Source organism: Apteryx rowi, unplaced genomic scaffold, assembly GCF_003343035.1.
Source record: "Apteryx rowi isolate R43461 unplaced genomic scaffold, aptRow1 scaffold_154, whole genome shotgun sequence".
Lineage (NCBI taxonomy): Eukaryota > Metazoa > Chordata > Aves > Apterygiformes > Apterygidae > Apteryx > Apteryx rowi.
Genome location: NW_020447797.1, coordinates 170017 through 196392, shown reverse-complemented (window position 1 = coordinate 196392; position 26376 = coordinate 170017). Strand labels below are relative to the sequence as shown.

Sequence of the window (26376 nt, the reverse complement as noted above, 5' to 3'; positions counted from 1 at the left end):
GATCCCAAAATCCGGCATGGAAAATATTATGTCGTGGGCTCTGGGGCAGTCCTGGTGTCCGGGGGTGCTCGCCGTGCTGTCACTGGCGTGACCCGCGGATGTGTCAGTGTGCTTTCCCTTTCTCTCGGGGTGTAGCATAGTTTAATTTTTCCATACGGGTTTGATCTGCTGAACCATTTTTCGAGTATTTACTTCCTGGCCGCTTACTCGTAAAAACGTTCCTGCCAATCCGAAATTATTATTATTGTTTTTCCCCTCAAAACAAACTTAAAGAGCATGGCTATCCTTAAATGCTTTTAGTGATCATTAAGTGCGTTGGCTTTCCTCGTGGGATTAGCATCTTTCGGTGCTGGTTGCAGAGAAATTTGGCTGCTTTTGGATGTAAATGAGGGTCTTGTCAAAGAAAAAAAAATGTAGCTGGCAAATTCAATAGAAACTAGGGTTATTTTTTCTACAAAAAAGGCAGATCCTTCTAACACACGGAAATGTAGTCCTTCTGCTAATTAAATTTATGTACAGGTGGATCAAAACACAGGCAGTATAGATTATTGGCTGTTACATAAAATGTGCTTGAATGACAAACTAGTTCTCAGTAAAACTGGCCAGGGTATGGGAGGAACTGCTGTTTTCCTTTTTTTTTATTATTATTATTATTAATTATTATTATTATTACTTGTTTTGCCTGACCATTATATCCTGAACTGTTTTGGGCCATTTCTGTGTTAGCAGTTACATCATGTCATGTGTTGCGTACAGTGTGATTTGTGCATCTAAAAATAAGACAAGGTAAAAGCCAGTTTCTCGGAGTTAGCGTTATGAAAGTAGGGGAGTGCTTCAGCTGTGATCCTGTCCTGTTACCAATATGAATGTTAAACGCATCGGGGGGGAGGAGCAGTTGAGGTGTTACGAGTGTGTGTGTGTGTGTATGTGTGTGACTAAACCACCACCATAGTTATGAATTCAGTTACAGGGTTGCGTATGCGCGTTTTCTCTTTAAACCACATTTGTCCTTTTTATAGTCTTTGTTTTCATGGAGGAACCTTTAAGCCTCTTCTCCTGCTTTAGTGCATTCTTCCTCTTGCATTTTCATCTCACATGGAATAGCAATGCCATTTAATTGATTTTAACCACAATCTTTTTTTTTTCTTTCTTTCTTTCTTTTTTTTTTTTATTTGAGAAGTCAACCACCTTTGAAATTAGTGAAGGGAAAATTGAAGCTGAGTTGGTACAGGGGCTATAAAACCTGGGAAAGCCCCGGAGCTGCAGAGCACTCGAGCCTGGAAGAGGATACCGGGAAGCTTGCTTATTCTTCCCTAGGTATCCGCTGTTGGCCATTGTCGGAGACGAGATCCGGGCAGCGTGTWTTTGGCGTGGGAGGGAGGGCATGTTTTTTGTAACCATACTGCCAAGGTAGCACAGCTGTGCAGGGCTTAATGGTTTGATATGCTGCAAGTACAGTTAATTGTGGAACTCGGTTATGATACTGTTATAGCTGATTTGTAATGATTTAGCAATGAGGATGACTTGTGTTCCCTCTTCATAAATGATAAAGCAGCAGATGACCAGACAGATGTGGCTATGTGTTTCTTTCTTTTCTTTCTTTTCCTCCCCACCGCCTCCCCCCCCCCCCAAATGTTCAAGTCTCATCTGTCTTCAGAGATCATACGGTAACTGGAGAACTGGTGAAATTCTGACATCACGAAAGTCAGGGGTGAAAACTGAGCAGTCCTTTGACCAAAGTCACTTCCTTTTGCTCTGTTTATAACTGTGTTTTTGTGAACGCAACTGCCGTTATCTAATGAACGCTCTGAACAAAGAATGTCTCTGGAGTTTCTGCACTCCACCCTTTTTCTACTTAGACAGCGTGTGGTGTGTGTCCTTAGGAACCTCAGAAGATTTTTCCAGGGAGGACAAGAGTTAATATATAGTGAACTGAAGATAAGGCCTGAAGACTTCTCAGGTCCTAACAGTGCAGAAAAAGTGTAAAGGCTTGGGGCGGTGGGGAGAGGAGCGTGTAATTTTGATTTGCACCCTCCACCTCAACCGAACAAAAAACTTCATATCATTTTCCTCTTCTGATGAGAGGGTCTTAATATTTTCTGGGACTAATTTTTAAGTGCAAGTTCAGTAATGTTTCTTCCTCTCCCCATTTAACAGCACCTGATTTTGTATTATTATTATTWTTTAAGACTGGACTCTGTGTGAGAGAGGTGGGGCAACTTCTATATAAATGGGAATTTAATTTAGTGGAAATGTCTCTGTTGGATCACTCGCTGATTAGACCTAATAATGTGCAACTTCTGCACGTATGCCTTCATGTTCAAAGTGTTTATAGTTTTTATTAAAAAGAGCCTCTTAACATTTGGACAGTCAGAATGGCAGGTGATCTGAGAAGCACCGTTTCCGCTGCTGCATTTTATAAATACCATGTCCCTGCTCCTAACTTCCAGGAATACAATGTCTATCTGGAATGAAAAGCAAAAAACACTTCAGAATGCTTCTTGATTTGAGAATCCTTTCSAGCTTTGTAAATAGCAGTTTAGCTGTGTCTTCAAGGATGCGGTTTTATATAACAAATCATTTAAATTAGAATAAAGGCTTTCTGTTTCTTCTCAGTTGGGCAAGGAGTTGTCATACTCAAATCAGCAAAAGTCCTGGTGATGCAGTACTTCAATAAACATAATTCCATTATACCCTGTTTATGTCCTCTTCAGGCTGAGTTCAGACTAGTGTTTTTAGAGGAGGAYGGTGTTATTGTTCAGGTTCTAAAGAAAGTTAGAAAATAAGTGTGTCGTGGGGTGGGGTGGGGTTTTTTTTGCTTTTTTGTCTTGTTTGGGGTTTTTTCTGTGAACCACTGTTAATCAGATGACTGCCAAGCTGTAACTCAGCTTAGAGAATGAGACAAACAATGAAATGGGATATGCTAATAGTCACGAAGACTTAATTCTGGAGGGCAGATTTCTGACAGTGCAGCATCTGAGTTAATGGTGAAACTGTGCTGTTTATTGTATAAACAAGGAAAAATGATAGCAAAATTGCATCTAAGGAGAGGAAATGGGAGTAGCTGTCGGCATGAACAGACCACATCTTTGTCTGCTCCTTAGTCAGATCTGCTGCAAACTTATTTTTTTGTAGAGGTAGTGGAAAGGGAAGTGTTAAGAAACTAAGCTATTAAAAAAAAAAAAAAAATTAACTGAAATGTCTGCTTCTGTATTGAGAGCTTCTCCAGGCCTCAGACAAGTTAGCAGAAGATGGACCTCAGAGATTTTCGCTCTATCCAACCTTACGAATCCTCTCTGAAATCTTTATAACTTTCTGTCGAGGTTTGTAGTGACAGAGGACATGATGGGAAAGGTTATGATTGAGTTGCCTTGCACTAAATGAGAAATGGCAAGCTAAGTCCATGTCATATCACAGGCCCATAAAAAAGAGCCTGTGATGCGTGGTTGGACATCATCTTCTAATAAACGAGTACCTCTGCGCTGCAGTCCGTGTCGTCTTGTTTTTAGTTGCTGCCATGACAGTCTTTGTGGATTGTTGTCTTTCCTGTGAGATCTTGAGAAGCAAAAAAGCTGACATCTGCAGTTAGCTGAATGTGCATATCCTGGAGAACTGTATTATAAACTCCATTCAAAATAAGGTATTTAAACTTGGCAGGAGACTGGTCCACTGGGCTGGGCAGGGATCTAGTGACTGGGGATGCTTAATTCTGATCCTCTGTGTTGTGTTATTCCTTTTGAGGACATGGATGATTAACGTGAGGCACTCCAAAAGACTTTTTATAGTGATAGTTTTCATGCAGTGTTTTGAAATATGAAGTATTAAGGTAGTGTCATTTACTTGGGGTTAAAAGTTTTGGCAATAATTTTTGTATGCTTTTGAGCAAAGGTTTGTATAATAGTACCCAGTGAATGAAAATATGCCTTTAAAATTAAGGGACTATTCTGTTTTTTTGTTTAACTTGCTGTCTGAGTCCTGAGTTCAGGTTTTCATATTTCCTGGGCAACTTGCCCAGGTTATGCGAAAGAAAAACAAGAAAACCTCTCTGATGCTGGATGGGGGGGAGACATTGATTTCACAATTAAAGCTTGTTTTTGTCTTTGTTAGTGCTTTGTCAGGCTGCTTCTTTCTGCAAATGTCCCATTGTTTTTTAAAGCACATTTCTTTTTATTTGACTGCAAACTGTAACTTTGTTCTGAGCAGTAACTTAAAAGCAATGGTTATTTTTTCCGCCAGCTACTTCATTTACCAAGTGAAGGCATTCTTGCTTGTAATTATCAGACTTTCCAGACTTTTGATTTGGGAAATGACAATTAATCTTGCTTTACAGTTTTTGTTTTACTTTCTGACATCATATTGATAAAGCTTCTGCACCTCAAATTATGCAATTGATTAGTTTTATTTATATCCAGTTGGAATTCACAGGCGTAACAGAAAATCGTACTTGAAGAAAATGGAGATACGGACGTTCAAGTTGAGGTGTAATGTAGGCCCTTAGGTTTCTGTTTCTAGAGTTGACCAGAAGACCCTGCTGGTTTTGCGGACCTGCAAATGGAAACGGACAGCTTTTATTCTAATCAGGAGTGCTTCTGATTGGAAACAAAAGCTATGAACATGGAGTTCCATAATATCTTCATTAAAGGCTCCAGAGCAGAATACCACTTCCTGGGAGGCTTTTAGTGTTAAAATCCTTATTTTTCCAGAGAGATTAGGTGCAAATCTTTTGTGTTTATATATGTGGAAGACAGTTGTGCATATATTTTAAAAATCTGCAATTCTTATGTATGTTCTTAACATTTTTTAAAATTAATATTGAAAAATGCCTCTTTCCCAAATGTAGGTCACTATAAGCACGTTGTCTGCCAAACTGCACATGATAGCTGGCTTATCAATAAGTTTGTCATCCTGTACTTGTCACGTTTTCTTAATTAAAGCTTTGAGAGTTACTTCTCATGTGTATCTCTCTGAATTGGCAAACATCTGTCTTACAACTACAAAACATTGAAAGGTGATACAAAAGGCAGGTAGAGAATCTATCATGTCTAATATGTGTGATTTCTATTAGATGTGCCTTTTTGGATAAGGAAAGTCTTTCTAAGGCTCAGGGTTTTAGCTTATATGCCAAGTACCTGCATTTTAAGTGGTTTGCTGAGTTTAGAAGCTTAGATGATGTATTTYGGTTGTGAAATAAAGTGTATAGGGATTTTATTCTAGCGAGCTTTTTCTAAAATCCATTTGTGACCACATGGATTCAAGATTTGGCTGCGTTGTAATTGGTTGGTGGGGGGAAAGAGGGGAAGTGGGAATTGGTATAATGTTCACTTCCTTCAGGGTAGATTGTCCTTTGCTCAACGGCACCTTCAAACATGCATCGTAGCCTGAGGAGRAGGTTAGCTGCTCTCCAAAAGCCTGTGCTTTAGGTAGGACATAACATATGAGATCAAGGAGTTTGCGGGTGGTCATGTAGTCAGGCAAAGGGAGGCTTGCATGTAAGCCATGGAGCTGAGGTTATTCTTCACGTGTGTGTTGAGAACTTCAGTCTCCGAATGATCACATGTAAACTCTTCTATCTTCATTTCTAGTGCAAGYCCTAGGAAAAGGGGAAATGTGCCTGAGTGGGTTTGGACAAGTGCTTTGTAGGAGGGGATCTGGGAAAGTAAGGAGGCCTCGAAACAACTACGAAGAGTAATCTGAATGTGGTTTGGCATGTGATGAAACTAAACAGCATGCGGAGGAATTTTTGGATGCGAACGTCAAGGGTTTAAATTGTAATTCAGGGAATATAAATTTATACAAGGTGCATGTGGTATCGAAAAAAAGAATGCTGTTGCTGAGTGGTGCTGGGAGGGATTGAAGGCAAGGATGACTTAGCCAGGCAGCTAAAGGTCTCAGGAGTTTGAGAACAGTTGAGATGTGACTCCTGGTTTTGTGCTGAGAGACATGCTAGCGGAAGGGTCTGAAGACCCTTTGGGAAGAAAGCTGGAAGTAGTTTGAGAGTTTAGATGGGGTGGGCAAAAGAGAGGTTATTGATAGCTCCCGTTTCCAGGACTTGCAGCTCTCTTTCAGATCTTTCCGTGAACATTACTGGAAACACAGGTGCCCGATCGCTCCATCTGTTGTCACAGCACCTTTAGAAAGCAGAACTTTCCACATTCATCTTTGGCTTATTTTCTGAGGCATTGCACCACATTGCTGTGCTTGGAAACACAGTTTTCCTTTAAGTGTCTAGTTGTAAAACTGGGTTTTAAAAACAGTGCTGCATAAGTCAGTGTACTGAAAGGATTGGTTTCCAGGGGTGTTGCGACCCAATAGCTCTTCCAGAGTATAGCATGACTGGATGCATTCCTTGTACGTCTTCCAACATCCCATCGTTGCCTCAGCTTCATCCATCTTTTTCCCCCTTGCTCCATGTTCGAAAAACACTGCAAGAATCTGAATGTTAGTGCTGTTCACGTGGAATTGTGGGTGAAGCCACTTGACTGAATAGGCTCAGCCACTTTTCCTCCTTTGGTTGCCTTGCATGCACTCTTCAGGAAGTGAGTGAAGATGAGTGAGTTGTGATTACACCGTTTTTAACTGCTTACTAGAGTCTTTCATCTTTCCTCTGTTAATTAATGCAATCTGCTTTGGCAGTGCTCTAGTTTTAAAGTAAAAAATCAAGAACGTGCATGTGGATTTTGAGTATTATTTTAAAACACTGTCAACTCCATGTTGGCCTTGCAGAAAAAGTTTCTTGCATATGTTTCTGAGAAATCTAGAAGGAGGAATGTGCACCAGGCATCCTGCTGCAGCTGCTGAGGGCAGGGTTGGAGGTGGCACTACAGCAGACACCCTGTGATCATTGAACTGGAGCAATAATCTTGAGTCACCCTTTTACTCGGACAACTGACTGCCAGCAGGACTTCAGCAGACTCTGTTCTTACTGCAGATCATACACCTGTCGGCTTCAGTGTTTGGAGCTGTAGACCCTTGGCAAAGAAACACCAGAAAAGGGGACCGGCGGGTGCTTACCTTTAATTTGATAGTTTTCACGGGTGATACCGGTCTGGGGAGAACTTGCCACCATGGTTTTGAGTCCTAGAGGCAGGCAAAAGACTTGGAACAACTGGCTACTTGTTAGAGTAATTGGCAGAACTCTTTCAGAACCTCAGACTATGTCTATATTCTTTCCTTTTCCTCTTCTATATTTCTTCTACTCACTCCCCAAAAGAGATGTTCCCCCCACATCCCCAAACTTTCTGTTAGGAAGAAATTACTGATACTGTAATAGGACTTTAACAACAACTAAAACCTAGGAACAAAGGGGACAAAAATCGTGTTTACAAGTGTTCCTTAATATTTTTTTCAAATCTGGTTTATAACAGTAGAGATTGAATTCAGTGTCCGAGAAACCATGCTGTGTCCACCACACAGACAATTTTTAAGGACTATTTTAAGAAGAGAAGGGAAAAAAAAACCACCCAGCAACTTCTGGAGGTCATCTTTAAGCTTCTGGAACAAAGCCTTGTTCTTAAGGGAGGATTTCCAGACTTTCAGAGAATTTTAAGTGTTGTCCATCCCACTAAAAGTGAAGTTAAGACAGCTGCCTGTCAACAGGGTTGCACTAGCTTAATATGAGGATTTTCTTTTTAAACTGACTTTGCTAAACTGGAGGAAAAGGTAGTATGAAAGTTTTTCTTCTGTTTTCTACTTCTGCTCTTAATAAAGCTAAGTTGATGACCTACAGTTTTACTTTTTAAAAAGTAATTTAAAATTAAAGGTACTCTTCAGGCTCGGTAAGCTATTAAACAGCTACGATATGGTGCAAGTTTGTTTGTGAAGAATCATTGCATTCCACACCAAGTGCAGGTTTTTCTGCTGTTTTACAGTCTGGGTATTTCTTAAGCTGCTGTCAATGTCTTGTGGTGTTGCAGTGATGAGCGTAATACAGTGCACTGATCTAGAGCTTTACTTTGGAAGATGGATGGGCATGTTTCTGCAGAACTGACAGCAGATCTTTTGAAACAGTCCGAGTATATGTGTATCATTAGCGAAGGTCTTGGTAGGAGGCTGAAGAGGGGGAAGCCCTTTATTCTGACACTCTTCCTCCCTCCTTTCCCAAGGGTGTCTTTGCTACAAGTGGAAAGTTCCCTGCAAGAGCTGTGATCTTCATGTTTTTATTGCTGAAGGATCATGTTCAGTCTTTATGAACCCAAATGATGATTGAAAGCCATTTCCAATGCAGTGTGCATTAAATTTTTAGGCATACAGTATGCTTTTTCAGCAAGGACAGGGTATAGTCGTATTAGAAAATAAGTTCTGTTAGCAGGGGACTTACGAAGTCCGAAATTCTGAATCATCTCTAGTGTCTCTGCTTCTGTTACAAGATCTTCAAATCTTTTTTTTTTTTTCCTTTTTCCCTCCATCAGTTCCTCTGAGTGTATCTTTTCTGACTTTCTTCCCTGTCTTCTTTCTCTGTGTAGGCTCACCATGAGTTTGTCAAGAGAGTGAGCAAGACTGTAGCTTGGTCTGAATGTGGACCTAGTGATAGGCCTGCCAGCTGGCCAACGTGCGTGCTCATAGAAACCAAACCGAAAAATAACTTTGAGCTTGTTTTGCAGGCCTTCCCTCTGTAGGGTGTGTGTGGATTTGGTTTCTCCAACTTGCCTCTGATTTTTCACAAAAACTCAAAGCTGCTTAGTGTTTTTGAGCGCTGATGTCTGTCTGTGGTCCCTGTTGTTGGGAGTGGGTGGGGATGGGCAGATAGTGCAGTCGTGTGGCCTTTGTGTGTGTTTTTTAAGGAACCAGTTGAAAAAAGGCTTCATCTCTGCTAGTCTTGCATATTCCCAGAAGTCAGCACTTATCAATACTCTGCTATTTCTGTCATTGCTAGCAGGTGGAACCCAGAGCTGCATTTGGGAGATCTGGGATTTCTGCTTGGCTTGCTACTGGTCTGACCTCAGAGAAACACTTGATTCCCAGCATAGGAGGAGGAGGATGCTGATCTCTGTCAAGTCCTTGAAGGTTCATGAGGAGGAAAAGGTGGATAGAGGGGGCAGAGGAGTGCRATGAGAGCCAACTCAAATGAGATTTAAAAGCAACTCTATAGGTTGGCTTAGGTGGCTGGTCTGACACTGGGGACCAACTGTGGTGCAGCTAAATGAAGCTAGAAACAAAACTGTGTTATATTTTGCTCATTCAATGACTTCAGACTTCAGCTAGTTCTCATTTTTCCTACAAAATGGTATATTAATTTAGTCATTGGGGTGTGTTAACAAACAGTTACAGCAAGCTTATGCAAATTTATGTGAAATTGGAGAGTTGGTATATCAGGCAGGAGACCAGGGCAATTTCTTATTATTGAATTGACTTTGAAATAGCTTATGAAGGTACTATATAGCTTTTGAAGCAAAAATAACTGTTGCACTGTTACAATAGTCCATTCTGTGGGCTATGGGAATGCATTAAAAAAAAAAAAAAGCATTAAAAAAATGCTGGCATGGTCAAGAAAGCAAGTGACCAGAAACTTGCCACCCAGGAAAGAAAAGATTGCAGTATATGCGAATAAAATGTCTTGGTTATTTCTGTTAACTGTTTTTGATCTAGCTAAGACAGTGACTTACTATTACAGTCACAATGTAGAACAACTCCGTCATGGTGGGCATGTGGGTTAATCTTTATCCATGTTTTTGAATAAGAAATTGGAATAGCTAACATGAAACCACCTGGCTTGTTCTGAAATGTGCTTTTGGGGAAGCAGATCTCACGTACACTAGGGAAGCTACTTTCTCAAAATCCATGGCTTTCCGGGAAGCAGTGGGGTTGCCTTGCTAGATGTGGGATTGCGGGGTAGCTTTAGCCACTAGCAGCCTGAGCATATGGCGATTTGTTCCTCTGAAGCCCTGTCTCTGTTGCAATTTCTAGTTCATATATGTCATTTCGTGTGAACCCTAGTTGGCAGCAGAAGTAGTGAAAACCCTTTTATAGGCATAGCTCAAGGGGTTTAAAGATGCAGATGATGAGCTGGTGGTGTTGAACAACGGGCTGGGTGGGACCAGAGACAAACCTTTTATGGGGGCCTGGAAATATGCTTGTGTGCTTGGTGGATGGACTGAAAGATGAGAATAAGTTATAAGCAAAAGCTCTGGAAGATCCTGAGGACCAGCTTATTTATTGCTGCTATTTTTTTTTCCCCCCCCCACCTGCGTGGTACCCGGATGGCTCTGCTCGGGACGAGGCTGGTGGTTGCAGAGGGGGGATGCTGTCCTGAACATGGAGCGCGCGTGGCTTTTGCAGGAGTATTGAGTCACTAAGTCTCACTGCTTTTGCCTGTCTTGTTTATTTTATTTCCTATAAGCATGATGTCTAACTCCCTCTCTCTGTCTTCCCTCCCCTCCTCCAGGCTGCCCTCTGGCGAGGCAGTGAGAGGCAGTGGAGCTGGCCTCGGCACCGGGAGAGGCTGGACTTCCCGTCTCTCTGTGCTGAATGGCTGCGATGGCGCCCGCTCTCACTGACGCAGCAGCTGAAGCTCACCACATCCGGTTCAAGCTGGCTCCCCCGTCCTCCACCTTGTCGCCTGGCAGTGCCGAGAGCAACGGCAACGCCAACAACATCCTCCTGGCTGCCAACGGCACCAAAAGGAAAGCCATTGCTCCGGAGGATCCCAGTTTAGATTTCAGAAACAACTCTACGAAGGAAGAGCTGGGCAAGCTGCAGCCGCTAGTGGCCTCTTATCTCTGCTCGGATGTAACATCTGTTTCTTCAAAAGAGCCTCTGAAGCTGCAAGGAGTCTTCAACAAGCAGACAGTCCTTAAATCTCACTCTCTCTTATCTCAGTCCTTCTTGAAAACAAGTGATCTGTTGGGGAGGCAACCAGTGTTGGAATTTACTTTGGAGAATCTAAAACCAATGAGTACTAATAGCCAGCCACCTCTCCCACAAGCGCCTGTAAATGGCTTGGCCAAGAAATTGGCCAAAAGTACCAATTCAGACCATGAAAACTCTAGTTCTCTGAATGGTGGGAAGTGTGCTCCCCCTTCTGCTGCCCTCCAGGGTGTTGACTATAATGCAGGAGGTTCTGAATTGGGGGACTTGAAGACCGGGTTGACCAATTGCACTCTTCCACATAGAAGCCTTGACGCAGAGCACACAACTCCATTTAGCAATAATAGCACTGCAAACAAATCTTCCCATAATTCCACAGAGCAACAGCGGGTGCTCGAGGGTGGCAGCGGAGAGACGAGGTTGTCCAGTGTTGATAGTCGCTCTGACTTCGGGAGCAGTAAGTTGGAGGAGCAGAAACCTTCCCTGTTGGCCAGTCACCACAGTGCTCTTGACTCCGAGATGAGGACGAGGGCATTGCTGCGACGGCAAGCTGACATTGAGAACCGTGCTCGCAGGCTGCAGAAACGCTTGCAGGTGGTGCAGGCAAAGCAGGTGGAGAGACACATCCAGCAGCAGTTGGGTGGCTTCTTAGAGAAAACTCTGAGCAAGCTTCCAAATTTGGACCCCCTGAGGCATCGGAGCCAGCTGATGTTGACCAGAAAGGCGGAAGCAGCCTTGAGGAAAGCTGCAAGTGAGACAGTTACTTCAGAAGGTCTAAGCAGCTTTCTGAAGAGTGACTCAGTATCAGAAGAACTGGAGAGATTCACAGCCAGTGGTATGGCCAACTTGAGATCCAGCGAACAGGCGTTTGACTCGGATGTCACTGACAGCAGCTCGGGAGGAGAGTCTGACGTTGAAGAAGAGGAACTGACCAAAGCAGACCCAGAACAACCCCATGTACCACTGTGAGTAGCAGTAATGCTTTGTTTACCTCTGGTGGGGGGGAGAGCAAGGTGAAAGGTGGCAGATGGAAAATCTGGATTTTGCAAGAACATCTTACTTTTCTTTGATGGGCTTGGATTCAAGAAGGAGTATTTGTTAAAACTAGTGTGGTGTGGTTTGTAGGATACTTCCTAGTTCAGGCAGCATGTGTGATATTTAAGATAAAATTCTTCGTGCACACAGGAGTCRTTGATGTTGCGGAGCGGCAAGTCCTGGAAATGCTAGCTGGCTGGAGCAGCTCAAGCATATCGCAGATACAAACCCAAAATATTATAAACRGTTCTCTCCAGTGGCTTGCTTATATGTTTGACCTGTCTTCTGAMATGAAATGTTTGTCTATTATGGTGGGAATCTTTGTTGTAAACTAGTTATATAAAGTAAGGTCAGTCTGACTCTTTGTAGCTGGCAGCATAATCCTGACTGGGGAATTATTTTTTTTCCTTAAATGAACTGCCTATGGAAAAAAAAATCTCTGAAAGGATTTGATCCAAGTGCCAGTGGAAGGGTAAAGTGAGTGTGTCAATTTCTTGAACCTCTGGGAAATTACTGTTGGGAGTTTTCCTCTTATGCGTGAGTTGTGTTAAGTGACAACAGCAGCCTCATAATTAAGGTGTTAACTGGATGCTATTTGCATAAATATTAGCTGTCGATTTGTGCGTGGAGGAGGAAGACCATCATCAAGGGAAAAGGTCTTGAGACAGGTCAAGTAACAAAGGAAATTTTTTCTCCCAAAGAAAAGCATTTTCCCTAAGAGTGCTTACCACGGTATTTTGAACAAATCTCTTAAAAGGCCATATTCTGTGTTCAGTCTGTGTAAAATCTTGCTTGCATCAGTAGATGATCTGTTCCACACTGATGGACCTATTGAACTTAAACCTCAGTCTGTGACGTATAGCTACTGTCAACAAAATGCACCGTACAACAGTCAAAAGTGGTCCTTTCTGGAATGCTGACATTTTTCTAATCAAGACTTGAAATATGTTACGTCCCTGTGTAACTGTTAGCATGCCTGGCCTGTTCTGGGTGTTCTCAGATCTCTGTGGAGAAATAACTTAATCTATTTTTGTACCTGTTGTCCAAAGTAATGTTAGTGGCTGGTCAAGTACCGTGTGACATAAATCTTGCTCAGTTAGGTAGGTGGGCATGAACAGTGTCTGGGAACCCTTTGTAGTTTTCTTGTACTCGGTAACTTAAACATCCTCCAAAAACAGTCTCATATAGACAAATGCTGATAAATATATATATTATAGCTCTTGAATATTATATATTGTAGCTTGTTATTAGAGGAGGCATTTGCTGAAATTGTCTGTCTAAAGTAATATCAAACTTCCCATGTTATGGATTTCATAGTTATACTTCACATGTTGTCTGGCAAAATAAAATTTGTTTGCCACTCATCTTAATCCCTAGAGGAAGTGTGGTATTCAGAGACATGATGCGTGAAATTCTTTGCTGACTTTTCTGCCCTTTGTGTTAGTCATGCCTTTAAATTCCCCAGCCTCATGAGTACTCTTAAAAAGCCAGTGATTTTAAAGCTAATAAAAAGAATGATCCTTCTGTTGTCTATAGGTTCAGAAGCTGGTGTGCATGCATACTGGCATCTAGGCCAGGCCCACCAAACCTAGTTTGAAGTTTATGCCTGTGGGTATTTAGTAATTAGTCTTTCCAGCATTGACTGTCCTGCTGGCATGAGTGCTTTGACATTGGGCCTGCACGAGGTCTGGCATTACTAAAGTTGAGGCTGAACTGAGGCATGTTTGTGCCTGTTACTGGAACTCCTTAAGAACTAGCACCTACATCTGAGTACATCTAAATATCATTCTCTTCAAAATAGTGCAAAGGGACAGGAAGAGGAAGAGCTAACTTTTCCACTGGAAAGCTGCCTTGGGCCAGGTTGTTGTACAGAACCAGTGGTTTACATTTGTGTGAGCATAGAAAAGTGAAGGCTTTTTGCAGAGTTGTTTGAGTATGGCCAGATTTTGCAGCTTGCTGAMTTTACTTGTTGGAGGGAGGGCTTTTACCCTGATTATTCATTATTTCAGTAGTGAGACTGAGTATCTTAATGAGTGTATCATAGTCATTAAGAACCTTGTGAAAAACTTCTGTCTCATCCCTCAGTCAGCACCCCTTGGGTATGCATTGTTCCTGGATGCCCTTTCCCCCAAGGGACTGCTTGATAACTCTGTCTTCCTCTTACTTTGGTATTTCCTCTGAAGATAGACTTTTTTTTTTTTTTTTTTAAATTATCTGGATCATCCAAGTAAGTTGAGGAAGTCACTGGCTGTACTTCTCGGTGGCTGTAAATGGGAGAGGAAGAAGTCTATGTCAGCAATTTGAGCTGTTGTTAGTTCAATCTACTTAATAAAATACTTGCTGCAGCCAAGGGTCTGCCATGGTAGTATGAAGCATAAATACCTGTTACAGCTTAGCCTGAAACCTACCAGCTCCCTAAAATTTTTTGCAGGCAGCTGAAGACCCCGATGGACTGTCTGATTTATGACGAAGTCCCTTCTTCCAGACTAGTGAGAGCTGTGCTACGGATGTTGTGTCTTGTAGCTTGCTTGCAATAAATGTCTTTGGGATTCAAGTAGAAGCATGAAAAAGAAACAAAATGTTTACATCATGCTTAGATAAGAGTTGACCTTTGAGTTTTTCTGGCATGGTGGCATTCCAGAATCAGTATCTGGTCAAGGACRGACTTGCAAGCATTTGTACTGTTCTGGCCAGCCTGATCTTTGCTATAGTGCACTGTCTCCTTGAGGAACTGCATCTTTCAAGTAGCAGAAGACGTACCAGAACTTGGTAGGGCCTTTAAAGGACTCGCAGACCTGCTACCCAAGCAGGTGCTGTCGCTCAAGTGGATAACCAGGCCATCATGTAATGCATAAACAAAGCAGGGAGGTATTCGTTACACCTCCTTTGTTGGGAAGCCCTGCCAGGTATGGGCTTGGCTTAACCAGACGCTCCTGGTTCTCATGCGGCTAATAGGGAAAGAAAGTGTGTACAGACAGGATTGGTTCATGGTGCATTCTTGGATTTATTTGGATTAAGGACTACCAAATGACATTTCACTTGCTCTCAGAATAATAATATGCAACTGTTTACTTGACAGCTAAGAGCTTCTTATGTGTTGCTTCAAAAGTGTTTGTCGTGGCAGAGTTCGGGAGCAGCAGAAGCTTTGCCTCAGCATTATGATGGCTAAGGCAAGCTGGGAGCTTCTGCTGTAGAGAGTCTTACTGACCTTTTTTTAGCTGAGTGTGACCATAGGCAGCAGCCTGCTGGGACTTTAAAACCTATACTAGTTTGAAAGGGCCCAAATACTGCTTGTCAACATGATAGGATCAGGAACTATTGTTTAGGGACTATCACTTGGAGCAGGACATGTGAATTCCTCTCGGTGCAGGAGGGTTGTTGGCTGGGGCTCTGGCGTATGTGATCAAGGTGATGCCATAGTATCTTTGAGCAAATAAGCAAATTTCTAGTATTTCTATAGCTCTGTATTAGTACTTATGAATGTGGCACATGTATCTTTATAGTAGTTGCTTTTTGCAGACTGCTCATGTTTCTTTGATTGTCTTGCATTTGGCTGTAGACTAGTTTCATCAGAATTTGACAGTTATTTTTGGCCGATTAATTACCTACGTGGAGCAGTGATGTAGTAATCAGCTGATAAGTGGTATGTGATTGAGTCTCTTCCAGTTCCTGACTTCAGTCTGGGTATCATGTGAGACTTTGTAAAAAGCTAGTGAAAAAAATGTTTAATTGGAAAGTGTCTTTTTTTAAAGAAATTTTGTCAGGTTTCTTACCTGGAAAGTCATTGTTTTAATGGCAATTACAACAAGCTGTTGAGAGTAAACTGAAATTTCTAGTGACTAACTTGTCATGCCATCTTTTACAAGGGTCAGGYGGTGTTGCATGTTCAGTCGTGGTTGTTATGATGCCTATGGCCATGATGCCTAAGCATAATTTATAATTATCCCTATTTACTGGTGGGAAATCTGAGCGCCTTCTGCACTTCAGTGCTGCAGTGAATCATTCTGCAGCCATGTGTGTTGACTCCTCCCCATGCTGTGTCACATTGTGCTGCCTAGATTTCAGAACTGTTGGACTCAGAGTAGTGATGAAGTGTTTTGTTTTTTTCTCTGTAGCCCGTGCTTTTGTCAGCACTACTTTCAAAGTCCTGCACTGAAGAAGAATGCATATGCTACTTACATCAGTAGTTGTTTGAGGAGTAGCTGCAGTTGCTGCATCAGCTGATTGAGCAATTGGGGCTTTAGAAATTCAGTTTTTTTTCCTTGATTATATTCTTCAAGTGAGGGCATTATAAGGAAGCGTGCATCTCTAGGGCTATTAAATAGCATTTCTCATGGCTGTGGTTTCATGGAGCTGCAACTCAGATGATAGATCCCATGTTATTGGGATCAAGGAAGCTTTTTCTACTGGTCACAAGCATGGTTTACTAATTCTGATTTATGCAGAGCAATCGTACATCTGTCTCTACTCCTTATGACTCTTTCAGTTACCTGCTCGGTTTTTTTTTGTGGTGGTTTTCTTGTTTGTTCCTGACTTCCAGCTGTGTTTGTAGGTACTGCCTAGAGAAGAGTGCCTAACCTTCTAGTGTTTAGCTGTTCACGAACATCTTTATATGCCATATCTGAATTGCTTACAATCATGTACTGCTCTGCAGCAGTGTGTTGGTTACAAGAGATGTCCCTCAGACTTCTTTCATTTGGAAAGGGAGACAAAGAGAGCAAATCCTGAACATGTTCTTGCTTTGCATTTGAAAACAGAATAGTAGAGAGCACTTAATTGTTCAAAAACGCTTAATCAGGTATCCAGAGTAAGTAGGACGCTCTCCAAGTCCCTTTTGCCTTTAAGAAAAGAGGGCAAATGAAAACCCTGGTTGAGAAAGATGTTAAGAAAACCAAGTCAGTTATTTCTCCAAGAAACTTTGGTCACAGTGTACCTCTTAAAGATGCAGTAGATGTCTAGAAAGTTGTTTCTGACTTTTATTCTAGCCTTGATCCTCATGCAGACCTGACTGGAGTATGAAAGGAAGGTTGGGTGCTACATGTGTGATGACTCACGGTGCCACCCATAGACCTCAGTGTGTTGGCTTTCATCCTAGAATGAGTTTGATGCATTGGTTTAAATATATTTTTCTGTGTTGCAGTCGCATGTGGCAAAGGGGAGGTTACTAGCAGAAGAGTACCAGCACTCCAGGTTTGGTCACATGCTTAGAGTAATGGTAAAGTCTAGTGCAGGAAAGCGTTTAAATTCTGTGGGGGGCTTTGAATGCAGACAAAGCATCTTTCTCAGAGATGCCTTAGTATGCTGCAGGTTGCACTGATGCCTGTTTTCCTTCTGAAATTCCTCATGTGCCTCTCCCACGAGTGCTTTTGCGATTCTTTGGGTAGCTTTCCCAGGGAATAGGAATCTCCTGTGTCGGGAACAGCCACAGCCAAGCAGCAAGCGAGCGGGTGCACATCACTGGCTTGACTAAACTCTTTGGTGGGTTTTGGGCTGTTCTGTTGTGAGCTGGAGATCTGCTCTAGCTGCTTCTTAGGGCTGTGGGGCTGCCCTGGGCTTGCCTGTGAAAGATAATGTGGAGGACTGGAAATCATTTGGTGTCTGGCACTAGCAGTAAATTACGCTTTGTCTTTGTAGTCCTTACCCACTGGGGCAGCAAGTAAGAAAGAGCTYGAGTTCAGATTTTTAGGAGTTGCGGGTGACGCTTTGGATAGGTTTACATAAATATTTACTTTGCTTTTCATTGGAAAAAGTGTCACAGCACCCAAAGCAGCAGAAAAATGTTCTTGAAGTTTGTGAATGTGAACCGGCAGTAAAGAAACAGTGCGGTAACTCGTCTACTTTCCTACAATGTCATGCTAAATTGTAGTGTTTTAGCAAAGGAAAGGGGCCCCATTTAGAGCTGCTCTCTAATATTGAAGTGTAATACACCGGTGGGGGGGATGGGAAAAAGACTTTTGTATTGCATTACATCAGCATCTGTAAGCAGCTGCAGTTTAGAGCTGCGTTTTTATTCTTGCTAATTTTGATACAAGATGAAAAACTGACTATGTGCCTAATACATATATTGTGTATATATACACATATATTGTATAACATATATACATATGTATGTTATGTGTATGTATGTGTGTGTTTAAAGTAGAGAAATGGCAAGTGTGGGCTTCCTTAAAGAGATTGCAAAGGTGTACTGTGCAGATGTGCTTTTCTTCCTGGAAGATTTTGGTTTTCATTACGCAGTAACGTTGGCTTTTTTTCCTCCTTTGTTCTCTTCTCCAGCAGATATGTTCTGGTTGCGCTAGCTCGGCAGCAGCGCTGCGCTAGACTTCCAGCTGGGGGAAAATGTTTTCCTTGCTAAACTGGCACTACCCCAACAGATTTTTCCACAGAGTATGTTTTGGGCACACCCTGGATATGGTGCGTTTTGTAAGTGTCTCGTTTCAAAGGCTTGGAAAACTGGCCGGCTTTGCTAGGCCATCCTTGGATAAAATGCTAAAGGCGAAACGGAACTTCAGAAATTTCACTTAGGTTTTACTTAGTGTATTTTTGAATGAAAGGTAGGACTTAAAAATATGAGTAGGTGAAGGCATGTGTATTGAGTAGTAATTGGGCTGGGAAGTGGAAACACTGAGTTGCAACGCGAGCTTCTGTGTCGCAGTTGCCCTTTCTGTCTCCAGAGCCAAACCCTTCCCAAGGATCACATTAACTGGTGTCCTGATGGTTCAGCTCTCTGCTGTATTCAGAGTTGTCTCTAACATCCTTTAGCTGCAGTTCTGTGCATCTGAAAGACTTGCGGATGTGCTGGTCATTGATTTAATGAAATGGTTTGCCTAAGTAACATCCAGCTTTTCTTTCCTTCCCCCCCCCCTCCTTCTTCCTCCTCCTCTGACCTCCTCTGTGATAAGGTTGCTCTTGGAGCGTCTGCTGCAGCATCAGGTCAGCGAAGGAGGCGATACCTTGGTAAAAGAGAACATTTCAAAGGAGAATAAGAGACTTGTGTTGTTGAGAGCTCAGATTCCCTGGTTTTGTTGTGAGGCTGTGTTGTCGCAAAGATTTTGCTGCAAGTTGGTCATGGAGAAGTTGAAGGTGGCTCTCCTGCCCCTCTGCCTCCCCCAAAACAGCCTCCAACTAGATGTGCAGAAACGCACTTGCTGTTACAGCAGTCTTCTGCGGTCAGTTGTTGTACCTAAGCAGGGGGATGATCATGGTGATGTATTTATAGCTCTTCTGTTAGTTGTAAGCCATCAGGTTAGTGAAGGTGAACAACTTGGCAGATGGCTGCTTTCTCGTTGGTGCTCATGTGCAACCATGATGTCTTAGTCKCAATACGAGATGTTCCCTCTGATAACGATGGCAGAGTTGGGCTGGCACATCTTGTGATTCTTTTGCCTCTGAAGCAGATTAATTTATGTGGTCTTATGAATGACTGAATAGAAACATGCTCTTTTCTGAACCGTTTAATTCTCTAAAATATTTAGCTTGTTTTCAAGAGTTCTAGTTCCCTTTATAAAACCTGCTAAATGCATGCAACCTTAGTGTATAAAATACACGATTTCTGTGTTGTCTTTTGCTTATTTAGGTAGCAGGACAGTTGTTTCTGTCAGATGGGGTGGGAGAAGGGAGCAGTCTGACATGTAGCTGCAGATGTCACTGCGGTTTCAGATGGCTCCGAGTGGCACTGCTTGGAGAGGTGCAGCACTGAGTTTGGCAGGTAGTTTTGAGCCTTGCTTAAATCTTTAAAAAGCGCCTCCTGGAGGGCTGGGCAGGGACTGGGGTTGACTTGTGAAGTATAACTTCAATTGACTTCTTACTTAATAAAATATTAAATGACTTAAAAAAAAAAGCAATGCAACAACAAAAAATCCCTGCTCTATAATGGTGGCTTTTTTTTTGGAGGGGGCAGGCTCAAGACATTTGGTCACCAAATTCCTGAGCGAGGGGAAATAAGGAGGATCAGGGTACTCTTTATGTAGCAGAGCTTCAGGCTTGTATTTGTGACATTTTAGCAGTTTCCATAGTAACATATAATGATGTTGTAAGAAACAAGTTGCAGTGATTTTATTTGTATAAGGGAGGACTTTAAAATATTAATGGAAGGCCATGTGAATTGGAGAGCAGTCTAATTATATTTTCTGTCGGGAGCAGAAAAATTGATGCCAGATAGAGGACACTGATTTAATGGGTTGTCCTGAGTGAACAGCTTTTTGTAGATTGAACTTTCCTTGGCCAGCGAACAGAAGATGAGAGGGAGAGCTTTGGTCATCTTGGGAATATTTACCTCTAATATTAGAGAATAAAGACATTATGGCAAAGCTTTGGAAGTGTTCTGCTGCTATTCGCTTTAAATCTTGGCTGTTGTCTTTGTAATGATGATGCCTTTTTATTTTTGTGCRTGCTCTCCAAGTCTGGGAAAAAAATATTTTATCCCGGAAGTACTTTTCAACCCAGCCCATCCACAGTTGGAACTGATTTCCTTGTTTTACGGTATTTGGTTAAATGCTTGGAGCTGTTACTCTGTCTGTGTTTGTGGGATTCTTTGTAAGTTTGGTTGGGTTAAAAAGTAGATGACTCTATTTAGAAGTTTTTGTAATAGAATAGCTCATACAGCTTTGCAGGCAACCTGGTGGCTCCCACTTGGTGAYATTGAGCTTTTGCTGTTTCAGGGCTGGTGATGTTGCTTTGCCTTATCAAATCCACTCCAGAGCCAAGTAAGAAGCAAAGGGCTTTTGTGTAGACTCAACAGACAAAAATCACAATAAATGGTTTCTTAGAGAAAAAGAGTTTAGAGAGGGATATTTGTGTGCACGTGTCTAAGTGGACGCAAGTCTCTGAGCTGCGGGTTGGTGGGCTGATCAGCCATCCATCTAGCCCCATATTTCTGCCCCGTTATGCTGATAGAGGCAGTGGAGGGCAGTATGAGACGGTGAGGATTGGATGACTTTGGAGTTCAGTCATCCGTAGGAAACAGGGAAGACATTTCTGCTATCCAGATTATCTTAAGCATCAGCACACGAATGTCTCATTTCCTTGTATCTTATCTGTGGCTTTCTGTTATCAAGTTAGATATTTAATCTTTCTATTATAAAGTTAGGAATTAAATCTTCTGAGCTTTTGGCCTTGTCCTGATAGCTTGTGACAGGGAAGTTGCCAGGAGCAGGTTCCAGCGATGGTTAGTGCTCTCTCTTGGATGTAGCTGACATTGCTGGCCAGAGGTCGCTTAGTGCTTCCTTGCCTGGCTCTGCAGAGGCCCTTCATGATTTTCGGTTGTGGAGCTTGGGCGTAGTGACAGCGTGCCAGAAGCTGGCTAGTAGTTAACACGTTTCTTCTGCCCGTTTAACTTTGGCTAGGCCACCTTTTTCTGCTGCAGTGGCAGTCAGTCCTGGCTCGCTCCCCAGCATCCAGAGGTTGCAAACCTTGCTGCTCCCTCTTCTCCGCGTGCTCTGTAGTTGCAGGCGTGCTGAGCAGTCTGGTGGGATGAACGGTTTGATTCGTAGGGGCTGCGTGTGCCTTGGGAGTCAGTTCTCACTGTATTGTGCCAAGTAAAGGTGCGCTCAATTGTAGGAAGAGATACTTCCATATTAATAATTATTAATAAGCAATGCTTTGCACTTTTTTTTTTTGATTTGCATGTGGAGTCTAGGTGGCCAAAGTACCATGCGTATGATACCATGGCCCGCAGTGGCTGGTGTCAAAATGCTCGAGAGGGCATTTTGAGGTGGGTGCGGCAGTCGGCGTTGGCGTGCGTGCCTTGTGTACTCGTCCTGCGCCTCTTAAAAAGGTATGGTGCAACAGTTGTACGAGCTAGGGTTTGTTGTTAACCTGTAATCCCTTTATCCATGCCCATTACTTCAGGTTTTGTCCTGCCCTGGGTGCTTTGGGTGCTAGCACGAAGGGAGAGAGCGGCTTTCTGTGTCGGAAGGTGGTTAAGAAAGTCGTGGCGTGGGTGTCTGAGGCATTGCTGCTGCCGTTTAAATTTCTGCTTTAAGAAACAAGGCAGACTGGAAAGATGGAAAGTGTGAAATGAAAGCACRGTCACCGAGGATCCTGGCTGACCTGCGCGCTCCATCTGCTGCGTTGACAGGGGCCGGCGTGTATCCTGTTAGTGTCAGCTCTGGGGTTTTAATGTGACTTCAGTACAAACTGCGTGTGGGTTTGTCTCGGGTGGCAGACCCGCGATGAGAATAGCGCTYGTAGAGCGCAGGCAAAAGCGCGAGGGCCGGGGAGGGTGGGCCGCGCGGCTGCGGAGGGGCCGATGGCCGGYGGGCGGCGGTGTGCCATGGGGCAGCGGTGTCTGTGATCCAGAGCCGAGGGAAAGACAGCTGCAAAGGTGCTCGGGCACCTCGGTGCTCTCAGTCCGGCTTGGTTCTGGTAGGGGGTTGTGACATTGAGCTCTTGTGGCCCTCGTTCCCCGTYGGGGTGGCTTGATGCAAGGGAGGCAAAGTGAAGAGGCGACGGCTTTCCTTGTTCCCAGGGGCTGTTGCCTCTGCTGGAGGCTATAACGTCTCAACAGCGAGGGGAGAACATGTGTGCATTTAACAGCCGTTACCCAGATTCCTGCTGGGGCAGTAGCATAAATAAAAATGGCAACAGCTAAATCTGCCTATTTTTGTGTGAACTGGTGGAGCCTTTTTCCACGTGACTTGTGCTATTCCAGTGCTGGCTATTTCAAAAAACGAGACAATTGCCCTTCTGTGGATCTGCATTTTGAATGCAGAACACTTGCATACATGGAGCGAGAGCCCTTCCACGTTTTGTGATATTGGCTTTTTACTGTCTCGGACTAAAAACAAGAAAACAAAATAATTCTATCCCTTCTGTTGTAGTTACCTCTCCTGCCATTATGCAGGAATTTCTGAAAGTCAAAGGGAAGATGATGTTTTAAGCTGACACAGCAGAAAATAATTTGAGAAAACTGCAACAACCTTAGGAAATCTTTCAGGCATTAACCACTTTTCCTATTTCGAGGCAGATGAAATTGATACGGCTTAATTTTCAAATATCTGTCATTATAAAATAACACACCTCTTGGCCCGGCAGTGCTTTGTGAATGTCATCTAATGACTTCTCAAAGGTTCATTGTTTAGGCGTCGGTCAAAGTCCTCCCCGTTTTAAATAAAATAACTCGACCCATTTGAGTCCTAGCCAGCCACTTAAAGAAAAGTCTTCAGTGCGATGATTCATATTGTGCCTAAAGACAGCTTTCCATATTCAGCCCTCTGGCTCACTCCCCCTTACCATCCCCCTCCCGCTGCCTTGGGAAATGGGCAAGAAGCCCAAAACAAGTTAACTCTTGACTACTTAGTTTTCTTTAATTAGGGAGACTTACAGAAAATCTTTTACCTGAGCGCTTTGATTGACATTGCCTTGTGTATTCGATCTTGAAAACTGGCTTAAGTGGATAATCTGCGGGGTTTGGGGGGTTTTTTGTGTTTTTTTAATTATTATTTTTAATTTATTTGGGGGGAAACTGCTTGTTTATGAACACTAGCAGTTCTTTGAATTCTTACTAACAGGCTGAAATTACATCTGTCTCCGGTTGCAGGGGTTCCGCAGTTCGCTCTCTTGTGTAGATACTTAACTTGTCAGATGTGCTGTAGTGCCCCTCCTATACGCTCCTATATTAACTGCCTTTCCGTATTAACGTCCGGGTTTCTTTAGTATAAGGAGTCCTAGCTATTTTTACAGTTAATTCTTTTTTGTGTGTATGTGCTGGCTGTCGAAGTAGCATTTATTTTCAAAATAAAACCTCTTGTAGGAAAAAAAGCTTTTGTAACCCATCCTGGTTGTCATGGCACAATTTTTTCCCCCCTCCTCTCCCGTCCTCCCTCTGTGATTGCTTTTACCAGGCGTGCTTTGGTTATGTTAAACTTGTGAAACCAAATGCCGCTTCAGGCTGGGTACAGGTAAGCCCTGATCAGATTAGACACTCTGCAAATTGAGTTGCTTATTTTTACCTGTGTGTTCTTGTGCTTTGAGCAAGCGAATTTGTATGTTAGAGCAAGGCACTCTTCTATGATAAACTTAATTAAAAAAAAAAAAAAAAAAGACTTGTGCAAGCCTTTAGGCGCTTGTACCAAGGCCTGGTGAAAACTACTGACTCTCTAGCCTGGAATTCACTGTGTGTTGAATTTCTTTCCCCCTGCTCTTTCCCACTCCCCCCTGGACAGCAGTTGCATGTCTTTGCCTCCTCCACTCTGTCCTCTGGTTCTTCTGGAGTAGAGCATTGCAACGATCATTTCCATCCGTTTCTTCTAGACCGATGTTTATCCACCGCTCTCAAGTCGCTGGTTCGGGTGAATAGAAACTCGAGTCTCTCGCAGAACCCTTTCTTCTCCATCCCATCTCTTCTCCTTCCTTCCCACAACTTAGGGTGAAGGAATTTGAGAACGCCTTGGTTCTCAGCAGTGACGTTCCTAAAGGGAATAAGATGGGTAGAAAATTTCAGGAGTGTTATTTGTTCTTCCCCATTGCTGTCAAGTGCATGAAGACCTTGGTCATAAATTCCCAGAAGCTTTTAGCTGTGATGCTGGTAGCAAGTAATCACTGAAAGCAAGTAATCACTTGAGCATCTGGGAGGAAACCTCTGTGATCTCCCATGGCGGTAATGGAGTGCTCCCCTCTGCTGATAAAGGCTATTGCTGCTGTTCGGTGTTACTCAGTGAATCTGCCATAGGGATCCTCTCTTCGCTGTTTTGCTTTGATACTGTGGCATTTCTCAGTTGCTTTCATCTAATTCTCGTCTGCTTGTTAACAACCATCTGCATCCAGATCATTTGGCTATTTAAAATGTTTATTATGCCTTATATAATTGAAACTTCTCCCCCCTCCTTTTGGAGCTTTCTAGTAGGATTTTTTTCTGCTCTGTGAGAAGCTCTGATGTAGGTGTTTGAATTTCTCAACTAGTCAAACTAGTGTATAAAGCAATTTTCCTGTTCTGGGTCTTGCTTACAGAAGTCCTCCTGGAAAAATATTTGTTTTCACTTAAATTAGGTCTGTGGAAAAGAGCTCTGTAGTCTTCCTCACAGCGTGAGAGGCTGAAAACAAAATTTCCAAGAATGCACGTGCATTTTGACAAAGCTTTCCCCCCCCTTCCCCCCAACGATTTCTTGCTTTGGTCCTCTACAGAGCGGTGGTGACTGGAGTTTTGAGGTTAGTTTGGTATTTATTGCCGGGGGGAAAGCGACGGGGGGTCTTGATCAGACCAGAAACGCTGGGATGTGTGTGGTTGTCCTTGCTGCTCTTGAGAATTGCTGACCTGGTACAAATGGGAGTGTTAATTGAAGTAATGGAGCTCGTGTGGTTCATCTCATTTGTTAGAGTAACTTGCTCAGGTCCAGAAGCATCTTATGTTATTGTTCAGCTGATGCTTGGCTAGATAAAGTAGTTCTGAGACTTTGTGATTATCTTTACTTACTGTGGCTCATAGCTGCCTTTTACGAGGCAGCGTAGCCGAAAGGTGGGAGTCCTCCTCTGTCTCTACATCACCAAACTCAATCACAGGAACAGCGAAGGACGCGAGATGCCTAACTTCCTCAAGGATTAAGCATCTGCCTCGTAGCCGTGACCACTTGCTGACACACATGAGGGCAGAGAGCTGCACAGTTAAGTGTCTTCTCTTGCTGCGCAGAAGTGCCTTAGAGAATGTAAGAAAAACTGAGAACAGTCTCTCCCGGATGTATCCATTTCTCTTTTAATAGCTGTAGTTGCATATTAACTTAGTGCTGACTGGCTAGTATCACTCTTAAAAAGTCTTGGCATTTATTACAAGAGAGTGTATGATAAATTCAGAGGGAAAATATCCCTTTGTACCAAGGTCTATTTTAATTTTAGGTTGAAATATCCCACTGCTGCTTCCCTTTGTAGTATCTGTTGCGAACTCCCAAACTCTTCGTTAGCGAGATGAGAGTATTGAAACATAACAGTTGCGTTTTAGTTCGGGTTCTTACTACAGTTCTTTCCAGCTGTGCTAATGAAAATAAAATTCATCCTCTCTCTTCCAGAGCTGGGTATCCTCTAGGTTTGGGGGCGTGAAAATGCCCTGGCTCTTCAGTCTGCCGTGCGGCTGTGCACCTCGCGGCAATCGCTCTTCGTTTCTGCTGCAACTACTTCTGTGTTGGCTTTTGTTGTGAAACGGCTGGCTTTAAAGTTTTTGAATGCATTTTAAAATATACCGTGTTCTCTTTGCGCTCGTCCCTGACGCATCCAGATAACGTTGACGTGAGTCAGAAGTGTTGTCCTTTAGCAGCAGTGTCTCAGGTTCACCCCAGTAATTCACTGTGGCAATTCATCCTGCTCATGGCGTAATCAGGCATCAGCCTCGGATTAAATGTGCTGACAGCATCCTCTGTGTTTGCAGCAGTTTTTAGAAATTAAGACTGAGAATCTGTGTTCTGTTCTTTGTCTTCTGTGAATCTTTTAAAATTTTCTCTAGCATTTAAAGGCCTGGGAGGTGACATAGTATTACAAACTATTTTCATTTGCTGCCTTTGCTCATAGATTGCTTGAATGAATATTGCTCAGATTTTTTTTTTTTTTTTTTTT

General features: G+C 42.9%; 1 protein-coding gene across 4 annotated transcripts in view; it reads left to right on the top strand.

Annotated features, from left to right (window-relative positions):
- The window catches only part of KANSL1 (KAT8 regulatory NSL complex subunit 1), a 108629-nt gene that overhangs the window by 10423 nt on the left and 71830 nt on the right, over window positions 1–26376 (top strand). For 3 of the 4 annotated variants that reach the window (XM_026059204.1, XM_026059203.1, XM_026059201.1), the window contains exon 2: window positions 10382–11768. In XM_026059204.1, the coding sequence (XP_025914989.1) occupies window positions 10465–11768 (1304 nt within the window). In that variant the 5' untranslated portion in view covers window positions 10382–10464. Of the gene's footprint in view, window positions 1–8872; window positions 9022–10381; window positions 11769–26376 lie in introns of all 4 variants that reach the window. The other variant, XM_026059202.1, reaches the window with a different exon arrangement.